General features: G+C 33.6%; 1 protein-coding gene across 1 annotated transcript in view; it reads left to right on the top strand.

Moving 5' to 3' along the window:
- The first annotated feature begins 1,240 nt into the window (after nucleotides 1–1,240).
- LOC126880921 (thrombospondin type-1 domain-containing protein 4-like) overlaps nucleotides 1,241–20,296 on the top strand; it is a 727,288-nt gene continuing 708,232 nt past the window's right edge. The window contains exon 1 of the mRNA XM_050644997.1: nucleotides 1,241–1,570. Within this exon, the coding sequence (XP_050500954.1) occupies nucleotides 1,545–1,570 (26 nt within the window). The 5' untranslated portion in view covers nucleotides 1,241–1,544. The remainder of the gene's footprint in view (nucleotides 1,571–20,296) is intronic.

Genomic DNA, 20,296 nt, shown 5'->3' with positions numbered 1-20,296 from the left:
GCTTCTACTAGGTGTAGAGACGTGACATATACACCATTTTTTAAATTTTTTTACAGGCTATATTTTTGCTAAAAATGTTTTTTCGACAAAATACTTACTATTTGAGTTATTTACGAAAAACCGTCTAAAAGCGTGGTTATTTTGTTGAAAAATGAACATATTCACTGTCAAATAACTCGAAAAGTATTGACTTAGTGAAAAAACTCTATAGAAGAAAAGTTACTTAAAATTAGCCAGTTTATCCATTTCCTGACTTTCTTTGGACGAATATTTTTTCACCCCCAAGAGGGGGTGAAAACCAACCCCAGGGCAAAAGCACATATCGGCACAATATCACTTTTTTTCTTTGACTTGTTAGCTATGTGTATGCCAAATTTCATGTCAATCCAAGCGGTTCTTTAAAATTTACAGGTTTTGCAATATTTTACCGTTAAAGAACGGACTAAACAAACATCTACAAAGTCCGATTATGACGATTTGAAATTCATATTTTACTTAGACAATTGTGGTGGCCAAGTAAAAAACAAGTACCTAATTTCTATGTTATCGTCCACTGTAACTCATTTCAAAATTTCTTCTATAACTTATCGCTATTTAATTATCGGCCATATCTACTCAAAATGAGGCTGACAGCTGACAGCTGTACAGCAGGACAAAACTGGCCTTTTTTGTTATTCCTACCAATTGAAATAAAGGCTCAATAAAGAATACTACGAGTTACTTGAATGAGAAAATTTGTTTTTCTTTCTATCAAAGAATGACTTCATTCTTCTTTAGAACTTCGTCATTAAACTTTATACACGTGTTTTGGAGAATTATATACCAGTTTTTGTGTTGTGTCACTATTGCATACAGCCGACGATTGACTTACGGTGTAGGTTTATTAAGATTTAAAGACTTCCGCGAAAAGTGTCTGGACAAATCTTTAATATTATGAATGTTACATGTATTTTATTTGCTATTTTCTGTAACAGCCATATTTTGCTTATTATTTCTTGTTTCTAAAATTACACATAATATCCTAACTGAAAACACAAATAAGTATCTAAATATACACATTTCCTAGAATCGATTAATCTGGTCGGATATTTGAAATATTTCAATTTCATTATAGTAACCGATATTGTCTAATTTGTTCTATTATTCTAGTTAACAAATAAAAATCAAGCAGAGTCCTATAATACGTTTTGGACCAACCAACATCGGCTTCGTTTAGAAGCTTTCCGTTTAAATTCCACGAGTTATTTAGTCTCTTCCCGCTCTTCGGCCGGATAATACGAGCCAGCGCACGCTTGATCCTTTCGAACGCACATGGAACATGTGACACTGGTGCGTGTTTGACAACAAACAATCCTGATAATTCTATGCGATTTTTTTCTTTGTGGACGAGACGATTATGTAAAATCTACGTACGAGGCCCGCCGTTTTTGTTATTGTTTTGTAGGATTTTTTTTTTAAATTGTTTTGACGGTAGTAGGACAAAGACTAAAAATGATTTTAGTGGATTGAAAGTGTATTCGAATTGTGACTGCTAAACTGTAAACATGATTTTGGGGAATACTATCATTCGGTAAGTCGTCGTAATTAGTTTTACTTACCTATAAATATTTACGTTAGAAACACAGCCAAGGAAAAACGGCTAAAAAAATGTTTATCCTTTTAAAAGGTACATACTACATACTATATCAGTTGTAGCCGATGACATTTTTTATTTGTGTGAAGAGTGTGAAGACATACAGCTAATTTTGCTTTGTTTTTTATTAAACTTGGAGAAAATTAGTTAAATTTAATGAAAAATTGTTCAAATAAGTTGTATATCAGAAAATGTTCTTTAGTTTTGAAAGTTTTCAAATTAAAATACGTAAACAATTGACCGAGATAATTATTGCAAAAACCCTTATTTTGCAGTAATTTATAAATGTTAATAACTGTGTTATTTTGCGTAATGACATGTAAAATACCTACCTACTCAAAAGTTTGACAGGTAAGTAGTGAGTTATTAAAGTGTGCTAAATTTCAAGCAGACTCACCACATAGTTTAAAAATTACTCTCTTTGTTAGTCATTCTACTAGAGTAACTAGAGTAGAGGTATTTTGTAAATTGCAATGGATTCTTTGAGGCTTCGTTTTAGAAACCTTTAACATTTTGTTAATTTTTTTTTATTAAAAACCAGTTTGAAAAAGATCTGACCTTTTAGCTTTTGTGTTGAACAGTTGTGTTTGTTTGAACATTTGAGTTCCTTTGAAATTTTATGTTTTACACAGTAAGTAGGCGCAATGAAAAGCCGGTGAAAAACACACTTTCCAAAAAACACAACGTATGACATAGGAAACAAGAAAGTATTTTTTTCTTAAGTCGTATTGCCATTGTTTATTAACATTAGGAGCTGAAAATTGAACGGATTCTAAATGATATAAATCTTATGATCCAACTGATGGTATAAAGGTACAGTGAACGAGTAAAAAGTTATAACCTGTTAATAGTCCAGGGCGGATCTGTTTTGAGATGGACGTTGAGAGATGACTCAAATTTTTTTGCAGAAATTGCTTGAAAATAAATCAAATAATAATATTTGAGTTATCCTCCCTCTCAAAAAGGTCCGGAACATTGTTTAAATAATCAAAATGTCAAAAATTGAAGGAAAAATTCGATTTTTTTCTTCGTTTTGTGATTATAACTTTAAAAGTATTCATTTCCGAGAAAAGTTGTACTGACATAACAGTTGCGTATTTAAATTTCCTACAATATAAAATTGGTTAGAAATTTAAAAAGTAGTCACCCTAGTTGCAAAATAGCAATAATTGCGAAAAAACCATACAAAAACAAGTATTCGCATTTTACGTTTTTCAACCATTTATGATACACTTAGGACCTTCATATTTCACCCAGAAAAACTTTATGATACAGTAAAACAATACTGTAAATTTTTTTAAGATCGGTTTAATAGATTTTGCAAAAAAAATTTTGCAATCCAGCTTTCGCACAAAAAATTCATTTTTTCAAAATGTTACAGGACTGAAAATAAAACAGATAGCAAGTTAAAAATTTTCTTGCTTATATAAGTGTACTGTACCTTTCATTTGCAATTTTCAAAATTAAAATCGATTAATTACCACGGCGTCAGAAAATTTTTGAAATAAACAATAAGTTTTGGTGCTGCGCGCAGGACAGCGGTGTTAGATTCACACAAGTTGATTTCCACCAAAATTTCTTCCAATCTTTATCTAATATATTATTTTCTTACTCTATATTTTGTGGTATTTTAATATTTTAATTCTACAAAAATCAAATTAATTTTATTATTGTTTGTGAAATATTGTTTAAACAATTGCATATGTTTAAAAATAATAAACTTTTATTATTTAAGTTAAAATATATGAACAAAGAAAGTTTTTGCTAATAAAAGTGTTATTTCAAAGGATAGAGTATGTGTTTTTATTTTGCAATAAACAAATTTATTTATTTATATCGAAATGTAATAAAAATTAAAATGTATCAATCATTATCAAAGGTCATTGGAATGCCCAATCAGAGCAAACTATCCGCTGTCCTGCGCGTAGCACCAATAATTAATGTTTATTTAAAAAAATTCCTGACGCTGTGGTGCTAATCGATTTTAATTTTGAAAAATTGCGAATGAAAGGTACAGTACACTTCTATACGTAAAAAAATTTTCAACTTGCTATCTGCTTTATTTTCAGTCCTGTAACATTTTGAAAAAATGAATTTTTTTTACGAAAGCTGGATTTCAAAATTTATTTTGCAAAATCTATTAAACCGGTCTTAATGAAATTTACAGTGTTGTTTTACTGTATCATAAAGTTTTTTAGGGTGAAATATGAAGGTCCTAAGTGTAGCATAAATGTTTGAAAAACGTAAAATACGAATACTTGTTTTTGTATGTTTTTTTCACAATTATTGCTATTTTGCAATAAGGGTGACTATTTTTTAAATTTCTAACCAATTCTATATTATAGTAAATTTAATTACGCAACTTTTATGTCAGTAGAACTTTTCTCGGAAATGAATACTTTTAAAGTTATAATTAAAAAACCAAGAAAAAAATCGAATTTTTCCTTAATTTTTTGACATTTTGATTATTTAAACAATGTTCCGGACCTTTTTGAGAGGGAGGATAACTCAAATATTATTATTTGATTTATTTTCAAGCAATTTCTGCAAAAAAATTTGAGTCACCTCTCAACGTCCAAATGTACTAATATTTTTACAGATGCGCCCTGGTCTATTAAGGTGATGGGGCGTGGTTCGTAAAATATCTCCATGAAACTGTAGAGGGGAGAAATTTCCGAACTGCGTTTTTTTAATGGAACTTCAAATTGAAATTCGCTGACAAAATTTACAATATCTTGGCTTCTATGGCATGCAGAACTTTCACTTTTTAACTAAGGTAACTCAAAAAATAATAAGAATTGTACTATTTTCTCCTTTTGGAGAAATCGTAAAATCTCGGAAAAATAATTTAATGAAATTTGCCGGTCGTTATTATTTACTCTTGATCCTTTTTAACACACATATTATAACATGTGACAATGGTGCGTGTTTCACAACATACAATCCTAATTACAGTGAAACCCCGATAAGTCGGCCTCCGATAACCCGGAAGTCCGGCTAATCCGGACCGATTTTGATCAGATCAAACAAACATTTTTTCACTTTGACTGAGTTTTTTACCAAGAAATAAACAATACTGTATACTAGTGTATAATACAACTGTACGTAATTTAGAAGTACTGTGCATATGTATTTCATGTTTTTGCAATTGTAATGTGTATTTGTTTATTATTTATATGTATTTTATTAATTTTTACCATATTCTCCGGCTAACCCGGTTTTTCGATAACCGCCGGATCGACCGCGGTCTCGATTAATCCGACTTATCGAGGTTCCACTGTATTCCCTGTTTCCTGCGATTTTTTTCTTTGTTGACGAGACGATGATGTAAAAGATTACGCACGACGCCGGTTATTGTTTTGTTTTTCAGGATTTTTAAATTGTTTTGACGGTCGTAGGACAAGGACTAAATGTTTTTGGTGGATTAAAAGTGTATTTTTTTTTTGACTGTTAAACTGTAAACATGATTTTGGAAAATACTATCTTTCGGTAAATCACATACATACTCATAAATATTTACATTGGAAATACTCCAGTCAAGAAAAAAAAGCAAAAGAAATCTTATACAGGTAGGATAAAGGTTTTAAAACGTAACTACAGGGTGTCCAGATATTCTCCCGACAAACGAAGACCGGAGATTCATCAGATAATTTAAAGACAGTTTAACCCAATTCACCTAGTCCGAAAATACTTCCTGAGGGAGCTAGAGCTCTTTGAAGATTGCGTCTTGGAATTAGTTTATCTTTAATATCTCCAGAACACTGTTATTTAGAAAAACAAAAAAGGGTACGCTTATTTATCTTCGATGTAAATCGATTTCATTAATTAAGAATGTCTAGTATCGGTCATAGGCGCCCGTTTTGGGTAGGGCAACTGGTATTTTATCGCATAACTTTTAATTTATTTATTTTATTCGCATATATTTATTGTGACGATAAATTGCTACGGTTTATTGATTTTTATAAAGCTGTTTAGAAGCTGCGATATATTTATTGTCGCGATTGATTATAAACTGAAACAACTCTATCGTTACAATAAATTGATGCAATCCGATACCAACTCCAATCCCTTAATTCCGATAAATCGCTGCAATGTACAATTTACACTCAACGATAAATTGAAACAACTCGATTGATATCGATAAATTGTTGCGATTTATAGCGGCGTCTAAACGCTGCTTGACAACACCTGAACCAGTAATGTGTATACTTACACTTTTTACAGATTGTGAAAGGCACAGCCAGGCACGTAGCCAAGGGAGGGGTCCATGGGGTCCGGACCCTTCCCAAAACTTTAGTACCAAGGCAGCAAGTTTATCCCAAGTTATTATTTTTTTGAAAAATTTTTACTAGGATTCTTTCTGTTTTTATTTAGTGTACGGATCAACTTGTATCCAATTTAAACATCAGATTTACCAAAAACGAAAGTATTTTATCAGCATTTCAACTTATTTTACTTTTTACTTATTATAAAAAACCAGGTGTACTACCTACTCTTTTATACGGAATCCAATATTTCGTTAGTAGTCACTAACATCACCAGGGACGCTAAAATGATATTAAAGAAATAATGGTGAAATTAGGTATTCAAAACAACTTACTAGGGTGAGATTGTCGTCATATATGTAGATGTTATATCTCACTCTAGCAAGTTGTTTTTAATACCTAATTTCACCATTGTGTCTTTAATATCATTTTAGCGTCCCTGATGCTGTGGGTGACTACTAACGAGATATAGGATTCCGTTTTTTACATTCTATCTTGCACTTAGTAAAAGTAATTTTGAAAAAATTTTAAATGCAAGTTTTGCATGGTTAAAATATTTTAAATTTAAAAATATGTATATAAATAATATATAAATAATAACAAATTGCAATTTTTAAAATATTAGCCCTAGAGCACTAATATGATTTGAATATCCTTTCATACATCGTAAAATTTACGACATTATTTAAAAAATTAATGTCCGGTATATTATTTGACAATTAATGACATGATTTCGAAGTCAGTTAAATATATGATATAATGCCCTAGGGCGTTTGTTTAGGCAATACGTAAAGTATCCTTAACAATAGTAACCTATACTTATTGTACGGTTATAGAGTATATTCCCATAGGTAAGCTGGTTAAGAGTAGATAACGATTTTTCATATGTAATTTAAAGTATTATCTGCATAAATGGCACAAAGAATATTTGCTACGAGAGGTATATGGTTCAAAATGCATACAGTATCACGACTAATAAGTTATGTTCACATACATGTAGAGTACTTACAGTTTTATTCCTTGATGACGTGTCACATCAGAGCTCTGATTGAATTCCATAATCCATTTGGTTCATTTGTAAGGCACTCACTAATACGCTAAATAAATCATCGTCGATAATACTGAGCAGATTGAATTATCTGAGCGGTATAAAACGATAGCAAAAAAAGCCGGTAAAATGCGGCCTTTTTACGAATAGCGGGAGCGTCGATAGATTAGAGATGATTCTCGTTAGGAAGCTTTTGACGATCTGCCCCGGCGAGGGGTTCAAATGCGAGTCTCAACAATAACCTGGAGTTTCCAGAAAGGTTACATAAATACTACTTGAATTTTAAGTAATCAGTAGTACAGGGGCGTAACTAATTATTTTAGTGAGCCGTGTATAATATATTTATTGTACATATTGCCGGGGGCGACAGGCGAGAGAGATGGCCTATATCACCTCGAAGAGAGGGGATTGGCAAAGATGTGCACAACGATAAGAAATGTTTGAAGAAATTAGAGTTTATATACACAAGGGGTAACAACGATAAAATGGAGGAAAACGATAAGTTTTCCCCCTAGGGATAGATTTTAATCTTCCAGGGGAATCACAGCGATTTTCGTAATACCACGAAGAAAATCACCGTGAGTAGTGTGAATCTTGACAGTACGAACTAGACCATCCTTACCAGGCAATACATCTATTACCCTGGCAGTTGGCCATAAGAGTGGAGGAGTACCATCCTCCTTCAACAGAACCAAATCCCCGATCTTGACAGGGTCAGTAGGGTCGGTCCATTTATTTCTTTGCTGCAGGAGGCAAAGATAGTCTTTTTTCCACAATTTCCAAAATTGCTGTTGAATTTTACTAATACGCTGAAAAAGATTCAACCTATTTTCAGGTATCTCTGAAACACTTGGTTCAGGGGGCGCGGTTAAACTTCTTTGAACTAAGAAGTGAGCTGGAGATAGGAAAGCGAAGTCATTGGCGTCAGACGACATCCTAGTGATGGGTCTCGAATTTAGAATAGCCTCGATTTGGCATAATACTGTGTTAAACACTTCAAAGGTGAAGTGGGAATTTCCTATAATTCGATAGAGGTGATACTTCACACTCTTTATTCCTACCTCATGGAGGCCGAATTGATGGGGGTTGCGGGGAACACCCATCTTGAAAGTTATGGAGTTTTGAGTACAGAATTCCTTAATCTGTTCCGAATTATTTTGATTTAAGAAAAAATCATAGAATTCGCGCATTTCATTTTTTGCCCCATGGAAATTTGTGGCATTGTCGCTCCAAATAATACTGGGCGTGGATCTTCTGGCAATAAACCTTTTCAGAGTAAGAATATAGGCTTCTGCGCTTAATCCTGTGACGAGTTCGATATGAACACATTTAGTGCTCATGCAAATGAAATAGGCTACGTATGCTTTGTAAAGCGGTGCCTTCCTCAAATGTGAGGACTTAATTAAGAAGAACCCCCCATAGTCCACTGAGACGACTTGGAAGGGTCTAGTGGGGAGTACACGATCGGGATGCATATCTGCCATCTGTTGAACAGAATTGGGTGTCATGAATCGGAAACAGTTTACACACTTACGAATTAAGCGTTTAATCTGTCTTAATCCGTCAATTGGCCAGTACTTCATTTTGACATACGAAAGTACTGTTTGCGCGCCTGAATGTAATAACTTATGATGAGCTTGAGTCAAGATTAGTTCTACAACTCGACATTTAGAAGGAAGTAGAATGGGGTGTTTTTGATTATACGATATGGGGGCGTGTCGGAGACGTCCTCCCACACGAATCAGCCCATCATTATGTTGTAGGAAGGGGTTGAGTTTACGAATGGCTTTATTGGTCACGAGTTTAGCATTTTTCAATTCAAGAATCTCTTTTTTAAAGTAGATACTTTGGATATACCTGATGATCGCGTGATCAGCGATCTCCATTTCGGGTGGCGTCAATATATCCGTATCTCGTGGAGAGTTATTTATTTTCTTTTTAATATTACTGATGAATCTAAAAAGATAAGCGACAATTCTTTGAATTTTACGAAAAGAAGAAGATTTAGCGAATAGATTTTCAAAGGTGTCGTTGAGTTCGTGATTTGTTGCTATGTTTGAGACAACTAACTTCCTTAATTCAGGAAGATCATCCTGAAAATGAGGAATTTGATGAAGAGAAAAATCGATGGGATTGTCTCTAATAAAGCTAGGTCCGCATAACCAGTCTTCGGTGGTCTGGGGATTATCAAAGACATTTATCCCTCTGGAAGCGGGGTCAGCGATGTTTTCGTGACTTCTGACGAAATGGAAATCACAAGGAAAAGTTTCCAACAAGGAATTGACCTTTTGAATTCTGTTTTGTACAAAAATGTTCCAAATGTGTTTTTTAGAAAGTATCCAAGACAAGGCAATTGTAGAGTCAGCAAAGAGATGAGATGAAGATATACTCAAATTTTTCTTGAAGATGTGAAAAAGTCTATGAGCCAGAGTGACTCCCAACACTATTCCACAAAGTTCCAATTTGGGGATGGTGAGTTTATTTTTTAGCGGAGAAATTTTGTTTTTAGAAGCGATAAGCCGCGACGATACAGAAAAGTCTGAGTATGTCGCTTTGAGATACACACAAGTGCTGTATATTTTTTCCGATGCGTCGGTGAAAATAATTAATTGAACATCAACAACTTTCTTTTGTAAAAGTAAGCATCGAGGTACCTTGACCTCTTCTATAGTTTTGAATGTCGATAAGAGGTTTTGCCAATTTTTCATAATGATGGGTGAGTCAATGGGTTGATCCCAGTCCAATTTCTGGGACCATATTTCCTGTATCAAGAGCTTAGCGTTCACAAGGACAGGGGATAACCATCCTAGCGGGTCATACAAAGTAGCAATGTAGGAGAGAATAGTACGTTTAGTAACAACATTAGCCAATTTGAAGATAGGAGTTTTAAACGAAAAGTGGTCGCGTTCTGAATCCCAGAATATGCCTAAGACTTTATCAGATCCCGTGAAGTTAAGACTGACTTCAGAGACGGGATTTAAATTGTGTTGAGACAGAAATTCTGAAGAACTGCAGTTCCACTTGTGGAGGAGGAAACCATGGGTTTCTAGCAAAGAAGTTAATTGTTCGAAAAGACAACTTAATTCATGAAGACTGTCAGCACCGCTGATCAGGTCATCCATATAGATAGATTCTTGCAGAACACTAGTAGCAAGTTCGTGGGTATGTTTGTTGTTGTCAGCGATGTGCTTGATAACTCTTTGAGCGATAAATGGGCTACTTGGGAGCCCGAAGGGTAATCTTTGAAATTGATAGCACCGTAAAGGCTGCTGAATATTGTCCCTAAAGAGAAAATTTAACAGAAATGTTTCAGTGGGACAAATGGCGATTTGTAGGAACATAGCCTTGATGTCGCCTACTAGTGCGAATTTAAACTGACGAAACTTAGCGAGAATGTCAAAAAGTTCATGTTGGACGACATAACCTTTGTCTATGACGTCACTGAGGGAGATTCCCGTAGACGATTTATTGTTTGGATCGAAAACTATACGAGTGGAAGTAGTAGAGTTGGATTTGAAAACGGGAAAGTGAGGGAGAAAGTAATTAGGTTTACCTGAGTCATTTAGCATTTTTAACGGCACTTGAATTATTTGTCCGTTATTGAGATATTCCGATATAATGTCCTGATATTTTTCCAATAAATCAGGGTTGAGTTGAAAACGTTTCTCGAGACTGAGAAAACGTCTTTTTGCCGAGAGAAACGAATTTCCCATGTCTATATCTTCGATAGGGAGTTTGAGATTGAGTGTGGACTCATATCGTCCATTGGGGAGAACATTAACATGTTTTACAAAATTAATTTCAGCGGGGTGATCATTAATGAGATCGGTGTTCTGAGGAGCGGCTTCTTCCAGCTCCCAGAATTTTTGTAAATGATCGGATAGTTCCTCGTTGGACACTACCGGCTCATTTACGGCGGAAGGAGTGTTATGAGAACAACAAGTAACGAGAGAGTTTGAATAAAATTCCAAAGCCTTTTTAGTATTTTTCGACTTAAGAGCAAAGTCTGGAACTGACCCTGATATCGTGTACCCGAGTAGAGTGCGTTGAAGAACGGGAAGACCTTTTCCCAAACGAATTATTTCAGGTTGAATGATATCGTTATACAGGTCTGCACCGAGCAGGATACCAATTGGGGATGTTACATGGAACATCGGATCACCTAATGGTATCTCTGAGGGTATGTTTAGTTTGCTCGCCGAAATAGAAATTTGAGGAAGCGGATTTGTTATCTTTGGGAGTACAGAGCACGAGATGTCAAAAGGAACGTCGTTAGCGACAGCGAAAATTGTTGTATCTACAATAGATTGAGACGAGGATGAGGTGGAGTTAATTCCATTGATCCGTAATTTTCCATCTCTAGTGGTGAGTGACAGTTCCTTTACGAGGTCAGCACTAATAAATGAAACCTGTGAGGCCGAGTCTAAAAGTGCCTTTGCGAAGACCCTCTTGCCGCTAGGAGCGACAAGATAGACCTGGAGTGTGCTTAATAACACCAAATGATTATCAAGCGAGGCTGCAGATAGAGCCATTGAATGTGGAGTCGAATTTTGAAGATTAACTTCCGTTTCAGGAGCTCTAACATGTGAGGGCCCCTGTTGTGAATTACCCTGTGTATGGGAGTTATTTGAGATAGCGGTTTTATTATGATTATTTGAGTTGTGTTGGCCAACAGCCGCGGAAGGGTTACTATGACCCGTTTTGTCGAAATGGAGCAACGTGTGATGACGAGATTTACAAACTATGCAAGAGAATTTGGATTTACACTGATCGAGCATGTGAGACCCAAGACAATTAATACAAAATTTATTTTGTTTGACAAAACTAAAACGTTCTTTAGAATTCAACTGCTTGAACTGAGGACAAGAGTAGATCGAGTGAGAGTCGTTGCAATAGGAACATTTCTTAGGACCTAAGCGAGGCGAAAGGTTACTGGTAGAAGTGTCTGAGGCTAGGTGTAAAGAGTGTCTGGAAGTAGTAGTCGATTTTGGTTTTGATTGAGATTGAATATTCTCAAGATGAACAACGCGTGTCTCGATTTCCCCTAGAAAATGGACAAAATCAGGGGTAGCTTGGCTACCACCGGATTGGAACTCAAGAGCCCTAATGGTAGGTGCGTCGAGTTTCTGAGTAGCGATATGTATGAGAAGTAAATGCAAGAGATCTGAAGGGGGCCTATTCAAGTTCAATAGGGCCTTGAAATTATTTGACATGACCGTATGAAAATTTCTTAATTGTGAGTGATTTGCGTTTCCAGAAATAGGAGGCGCATCAAGAATTTGAGAGATGAGAGTTTTGATAAGCGATTTAGAGTTGGCGTACCTTTGTGTCAGGTTATCCCGGGCTATTTTGTAATTGTCACCTGTGAGTGGGATATGCTCGAGAAGCGTCAAAGGCTCGGAAGTTAGAAAACTTTTGAGGTAAATGAGTTTTTCCAGATCACTTAATGTAGTATCAGATCCTATTATTGTATCAAAGGTCTCAATGAATGAATTGTATTCAGTAACTAAGCCACTAAATGGTTTTAACTGAATACGAGGGAGGTTTACTGTTCGTTGCCTAGCCATAGACTGTGAGGTTAGAGAAGAATTAGGGTCAAATTGGAGGGAGGGGGTAGCAGTCACATTAGAACTTTCAATGACCTCTAACCTTTCTTCCAATAGAGAAATTGTATCCAAATATTTATCAAAAACCACAGAGGAATCAGTAGAGGGGGTAGGTTCCTCGGGAATCGTCTCCAGCACATTTTGAGCATCGCGGAAAAGTCCGTAAGAATGTTTGAGTTGTGAAATTATTTCACGAATTTTATATTTGTTTAGAGAATTAAGAGTTGTGGGAACCGAATCAGCCAACTTGGTTATATCAAGTTTTGCGGTGAGCCTCTGTCGGTTATATTTTGATCGGTCAGCCATGTTGCGAGAATGTGAGATTAGATAGATTATTTGCAAATGTCTAAACCTATAAATCGATGCGAAAATGAGAGAATATGTACAATATATTATATATTACACGTTTAATAGTGTGAGATTGGCTTAATAGTATCACCCTGTATGAGCGCAGATTAGTATATGAAATGCAAAACTATAAAATTTCAAAATATATGCAATTTTCCAAAATGGGTATTTTTCAGCAAGTGTGATACACCCTTAACAAGTATTTAAATTAATTAAATTGAAGGAAAAAACAATTATTTATTTTCTATAGTTTTCTAGAAGTGTAAAATGAGCTTAAGCGAAGCTAAATGTAGCAAAAACTTACAATTTATGCAAGAAAACAAAATTATTTTTAATAATTTTTGTAACCTGTGAACCAGGCTTAATCGGATTCAAAATTATAAATTTAATTTAAATCAAAAGGTTGAACAAACAATGTTAAAATTATAACACCCGTACTATCAGCCAAGAAATGAGTACACTTTTTGTATACTATAAACAGAAAAATATATTTACGAAAATAAAATAATGTAATATATGCAAATATTTTTTCATACAAACAAAACGACTCCTTTATTTGAACAAAGCAAGTAGTTTCTGAAATTGCACGTGTAGACCGGGCTTAACAACCTACCAGCTATTGTAGAGACGTGCTGGGTTAAATACTGAGAATTTGAGTGCAGAAAGAGAGGAATATTTTATTTTTGTGCCGGGGCGGCGTGGCTTGGAAATTTCCAAATGCAACAGAAAGACACTATAAATGAAAAACCGTTATTCTCAGAATAGAGATTATCAAAATATGCAAATACGAAGGACCTTGAGGATTTAATTAATAAATAATTAATATGATACGGCTCGATGGAACAGAAATGTTTAGGCAATACGTAAAGTATCCTTAACAATAGTAACCTATACTTATTGTACGGTTATAGAGTATATTCCCATAGGTAAGCTGGTTAAGAGTAGATAACGATTTTTCATATGTAATTTAAAGTATTATCTGCATAAATGGCACAAAGAATATTTGCTACGAGAGGTATATGGTTCAAAATGCATACAGTATCACGACTAATAAGTTATGTTCACATACATGTAGAGTACTTACAGTTTTATTCCTTGATGACGTGTCACATCAGAGCTCTGATTGAATTCCATAATCCATTTGGTTCATTTGTAAGGCACTCACTAATACGCTAAATAAATCATCGTCGATAATACTGAGCAGATTGAATTATCTGAGCGGTATAAAACGATAGCAAAAAAAGCCGGTAAAATGCGGCCTTTTTACGAATAGCGGGAGCGTCGATAGATTAGAGATGATTCTCGTTAGGAAGCTTTTGACGATCTGCCCCGGCGAGGGGTTCAAATGCGAGTCTCAACAATAACCTGGAGTTTCCAGAAAGGTTACATAAATACTACTTGAATTTTAAGTAATCAGTAGTACAGGGGCGTAACTAATTATTTTAGTGAGCCGTGTATAATATATTTATTGTACAGCGTTATTTTGAAACAACGCCCATGGGCATTAAATTTAAATGACTAGTTAAATACTGTCAAGTTGACAAATAAAAACCTAAGTAAAACTATGGTTACCACAATTACGTTAAGACTATTGCTGCTAAATGTACGTCTTTGAAAACTAATTAATTCAAAATTCATTCAAATTTTTTGCATATAAAGAAGAATTTAGTCGGACATTAAACGTTGAAGGTACCACGGGTATTATAGATAATAACGCTTTCGACCATTGACCTCAAGCGTTATTATCCTTATAATACCCTTGGTACCTTAATACCTATTAAAAAAAACTCACTTAAAATTTATATTCTCACATAGTTACAGTTTAATACAATTATAATATATTAAGAACGGCTTAAATGTTATCATCTCCTAAGAAAATGGACATACTGGACAGCAATAATTCTTGTTGTGTTGCCCGCATATTGTTCGTTTACACTGTACACTGTAGTTACACAAAAGTTTGTTGTCATTTACTGATAGTTAAAAACTGGCTTCCTATTTGTTTTGTGGGAATTATGACAGTATATCACATACGAATTGATAGTACTTATGTTTCTCATTCGATAAAAAGCACACAGTATCCGTAGTAATGTTACGGTTACTACCATGGAACGATTTTGTCGATCCCTTCACATAAAAATTTGTAAGAGGTAATACTTCGATATCGGTGTTTTTGCCAAGATAAGGACTGGCATCAAATTATATATTTGGAGAATAATTAAGGGGAACGGAGCGAAATGCAAAATTTTGACGCATGTCAAAATTTTTAATGTGTTTTAAATGTATTAATTTTTTTCGATTCCCGAGTAAACTAATAAATATTTTTTAAAAATTTAAACGCAGAGAATGAAAGATTACATTATTTCTGAGGGCCGAAAGTCCTCTAATCTTTATTTTAATAAGTTACAGGGGTGAAAATAAAAGAAAATTTAGTGTGATTTTTAATTGCAAATATTCTATTCAAAAGAAACTTTTTATTTATTCTAAGGAACTTTGTCCCCTCGGTAATAAAGTAGTCTTTCATTCTGCGTTTAAATTTTTCAAAAATACTTATTAGTTTTCTCAGGATTCAAAAAAAATGAATACGTTTAAAACACATTGAAAATTTTGACATGCGTTAAAAATTTGCATTTTGCTCCGTTTCCCTTAATCTCAATGCATAGCAGTCTTTATGCTGTACGTAATAGACGGCTTATGTTATTATAGTTGACACTTAAAGCGTCATATTATTTACGACAGGATACCTAATTCACACATTTTCGCACAAAATTTAACTGACGTTTATACACCAACGTTTACTCTAGTACTCAATAACTGTGGTGTGGAACCCAAGTTCTTGGGATTTTCCGTTGTTGAGAAATTTCGCAGAAAATAATTCGGCGTCTTATATTTTATGAGTATTAGTATTAGGTTAAAATGGTTTTTTCAAATTTTGCATATGAATCTAAAGTTATTCTGAATATTTTTGTCAATACCTTACCATCTAATATATCGAAAATATTGAGTTGTGTTTGGACCCCCCTCAAGCAAATTTCCTGGCTACGTGTCTGCACACAGCTGAATATCTTTCGCAAGAAATAATAAATAATATAATATACAGAGTGTCCAGAAACTCTGCCGACAAACGAAGACAGGGCATTCCTCATAATATAATTTTAAGACATTTTAACCCAATTCATCTAGTCCGAAAATGCTTCCTTCCTAAGGGAGCTAGAGTTCTTTAAGATGGCGTCTTGTAATTAGTTTTTCTTAAATACCTCCAGAACGCTTCCATTTAGAAAAACAAAAATTGGTACACATATTTATCTTCCAAAGATAAATCGATTTCATCCATTGGTAATTTCTAGTACCGGTCATAGGCGTCCGTTTTGGGTAGGGCAACGGTTATTTTATCGCATAACTTTTTTGTCTTTAACTTTTAAACATTGTTGATACTGGATTATTATATTGTGTGATATTCTAGTACTAAAAGGTACTCTTGATTTAAGTCGGTAGGACACACCGTTTTCTAGAAAAATCGATTTAAAAATTTTTCGTTTTTTGAATTAAAAAAAAAATGAAAAAAATTTTCAAAAAAAAAACCGGTGCATTTTACCAACTTATAGCAAGAGTGACTTTTAGTTCTAGAATACCTCACAATTTAATAATCTTAAGTCAAAAATTCTTAAAAATTAAAGACAAAAATGTTATGGGATAAAATAACCCTTCACCTACCCAAAATGGACGCATATGACCGGTACTAGAAATTCGCAATTAATGAAATCGAGTCGTCTCTGGAATATAAATAAACGTACCAGATTTCGTTTTTCTAAATGTTTTTTTTGAAATTTTTTTTGGGAATTCAAAAACGAAAAATTTTCGAATCAATTTTTCTAGAAAACGGTGTGTTCTACCGACTTAAAGCAAGAGTACCTTTTAGTACTAGCATACCTCATAATTTAATAATTCAGTGTCAAAAATGCTTAAAAGTTAAAGACATAAAAGTTATGCGATAAAATAACCGTTGCCCTACCCAAAACGGACGCCTATGACCGGTACTAGAAATTCACAATAAATGTAATCGATTTATCTCTAGAACATAAATATGCATACCAATTTTCATTTTTTTAAATAAACGCGTTCTGGAGGTATTTAAGAAAAACTAATTACAAGACGCCATCTTCAAAGAGCTCTAGCTCCCTTTAGGAAGCATTTTCGGACTAGAACAATTGGGTTAAATTGTCTTAAAATTTATCTGAGGAATCTCCTGTCTTCGTTTGTCGGTAGAGTTTCTGGACACCCTGTATAAAGGAAGTCGGCCCAGAAAAAATTTGTCGGATTGTTACAGACAATGCAGCACCAATGGATCATTTTGCCAAAGGCAAAATGATCGACAAAAAACAAATATAATTTTATTGAAGCATATTCCTGTTTCTCATACATTAAATTTGCTGGTGTCTGATTTGATGAACCTGCATTCTCTTAAAAATGTTGAGGCATGTTGTAAAGAAATTGTTAAAAAGGTAACTAATTCCCACATATCTCTTGCCCGACTTAAAACAATCTAGCTTCAAAACTACAATAAAGTTATATCATTAAAAGTTCCTGTAAAAACTAGATCGGGTTCAATCCTTAATTGTAAAACAGCCATTGTGTTTGAAAGTGCTTTACAAATGCTTATCTTATGGTCATAGAGGAAGAAAATTTAAAATTTTCACGGAATTTTAAATAAAACTGTCTTGATGATGAACTATTTTGAATAAAGTTGCAAAAAGTAGCAGTTGTGCTAACACCAATAATAATTGCAAAATGGATTACTTTATTGGAACTTTCCGGCGTTTGAATCTTCCCGGAAATTTTACATCACTACCGGTACTAGAATTTCGCAACTTAAGAAATCGATTTATCTCTGAAAGATAAATAAACGTACCAGTTTTCGTTTTTCTAAATAGTTTTTTTGTTGAAAATTTTTTTTCAAATTCAACAAACGAAAACTTTTCAGATCGATTTTTCTAGATAACGGTGCATCCTACCGACTGAAATCAAGAGTACCCTTTAGTACTAGAATACCTCACAATTTAATAATCCAGTATAAAAATGCTTAGAAGTTAAAGATAAAAAAATTATACGATAAAATAACCGGTGCCCTACCCAGAACGGGCGCCTATGATCGGTACTAGAAATTCGTAATTGATGTATTAGATTTATCCCTGGAAGATAAATATGAGTACCAGTTTTCGTTTTTCTAAATAGGAGTGTTCTGTAGATATTTAAGAAAAACTAATTCCAAGACGCCATCTTCAAAGAGCTCTATCTCCCGTAGAAAGCATTTTCGGACTAAGTGAATTGAGTTAAATTGTTTTAAAATTATCTGAAGAATCTCCAATATTCTCTAATCTTCGTTTGTCGGGAGAGTTTCTGAACACCCTGATGATGAGTAGCTGATGACAAATGCGTGGATAGTCCAAGTAATGAAGCTTAAAATAGGACAAAACCTCGCAATTTTTACAGAATGGATCGATTTGCTTGAAAATTTGAGAATAAGTAGTGAATAGTCCAAGGATCAAATTCTATATGAGGCCGAAAGGCGCTTTTACCATGGGGGTGGTTGCCACCCCATGTGGAGGGTGGGAATTTTTTATTATATTTTAACCGCAAAAGTTGGCAAAAACGTTCATTCTAAGCAAAAGACGTTCTATACATTTTTTTGATAAAATTAGTTTTCGATTTATTCGTTATCGAAAGTGTTAATTTTACATCGAAAAAATCAATGTTTATAATCAGTTTTCTGCTAGTAACTCAAAAAGTTTTCGTTTTATCAAAACAACTTTACTTAACAAAAATGTACCTTTTGAAAAACTAAACAAAACGGTTTTTTTTAAATTTCTTTAAGACCAATAATAATCGAGCTATAGTTTATTATATATAGCTGTTCTTCGTCAAATGCTAAATATTGTAGTTTCAAAGTCAAAAGACGGTAAAACTATGCATTTTTCGAGGATAACTTGTTAAAACTAATTTAAAGTATTTAAAAAGATCTATCTCCAGAAACAAAAAAATATTCTCTAGCTCAAAAATTAAGTGACTTATAATAAAAAGAATGTCAGTCCCTATTTTTTTCAGCGAAAAAGTGATCGGAAACTTCCCCCTACTTACCTCCCTGATTAAAATTAGTCATTGATCCTATTTGGTCTTCTTTATTTATGTATTATTAATAGGCTCTAATTGTTTAACCGACTTAAAATGATTAGTTTAAAAAAAAATGGAGTTAAAAGCGAATAACGAATTTTTGTATTTTAGTAAAAAATGACTTTTTCTTCAGAATAGAAAGATTAGCATCAGAGATATGAAAAAATGTTTAAATCTAAAGTTGTAGTTTATTTAATTCCCAAGAACGTGGTTTGCAAAAATTTTTTCTACGGCATGCATTGAGTGAGATATTGACAATTAAAACTTGTAGTAACATGTAAAAACCACCTTTACCTACCCTTTCAAAGTCACCTGCTTTTGCAACTGAGGATTTTAAAAGAATTTAATATTAATAGTCTTATAGAGCTTGGAAAAACTACAAATTTGTTTTTTAGAAAACTTTCTACGATAAAAAATAAAAAAGTTACGGTTAAAAAATCAATATCTTTTTTTGAAAAAAAAGGAGAAATTAAATTGGAAACATAATAATGTAAGTTGGCGGTGTTTTTAGTCATTGGCCTTATTTATTCTTCTTTATTTATATACTATTAATAGATTCCAGAAGTTTGACCGACTTAAAATGATTAGTTTTGAAAAAACTGGAGTTAAAAGCGAATAATGAATTTTTGTAGTTTGGTAAAAAATGCCATTTTCTTCAGAATAGAAAGATTAGCATCAGGGGTACGAAAAAATGTTTAAATATTAAATTGTAGGTTATTTAATTCCCAAGAACTTGGTTTGAAAAAAATTTTTCTGCGGCAAAAATTAAGTGAATTGTAAATGAGTATAATATAGAAAAACATTGATTTTTTCGATATAAAACTAACACTTTCGATAGCGAATAAATCGAAAACTATTAATTTTATCAAAAAAAGTATAGAACATTTTTTGCTTAAAATGAATGGTTTTATAGACTTTTGCGGTCAAAATATAATAAAAAGTTTCCACCCCCAAGGTGGGGTGGCAACCACCCCCATGGTAAAAGCGCCTTTCGGCAGAATATAGATTTTAATGCTTGGACTATCCACTACTTATTCCCAAATTTTCAAACAAATCGATCCATTCTGTAAAAATTGCGAGGTGAAAAGCTTTGGTTCCTGGGCTAGGAGACGTCCAGCTAATTTTGCTTTGTTTTTTATTAAAAAATCGTAAAAGGCGAACTGATCTATTTCAAGCTGCCGTAAATAGAATAAGATGGGTCAATGTGGTCGCCAACATCTCCAGAAGA

The sequence above is a fragment of the Diabrotica virgifera genome, chromosome 2 (genome assembly GCF_917563875.1).
Source record: "Diabrotica virgifera virgifera chromosome 2, PGI_DIABVI_V3a".
Classification (NCBI taxonomy): Eukaryota; Metazoa; Arthropoda; class Insecta; order Coleoptera; family Chrysomelidae; genus Diabrotica; species Diabrotica virgifera.
This window is presented reverse-complemented; position numbering and strand designations above follow the sequence as displayed.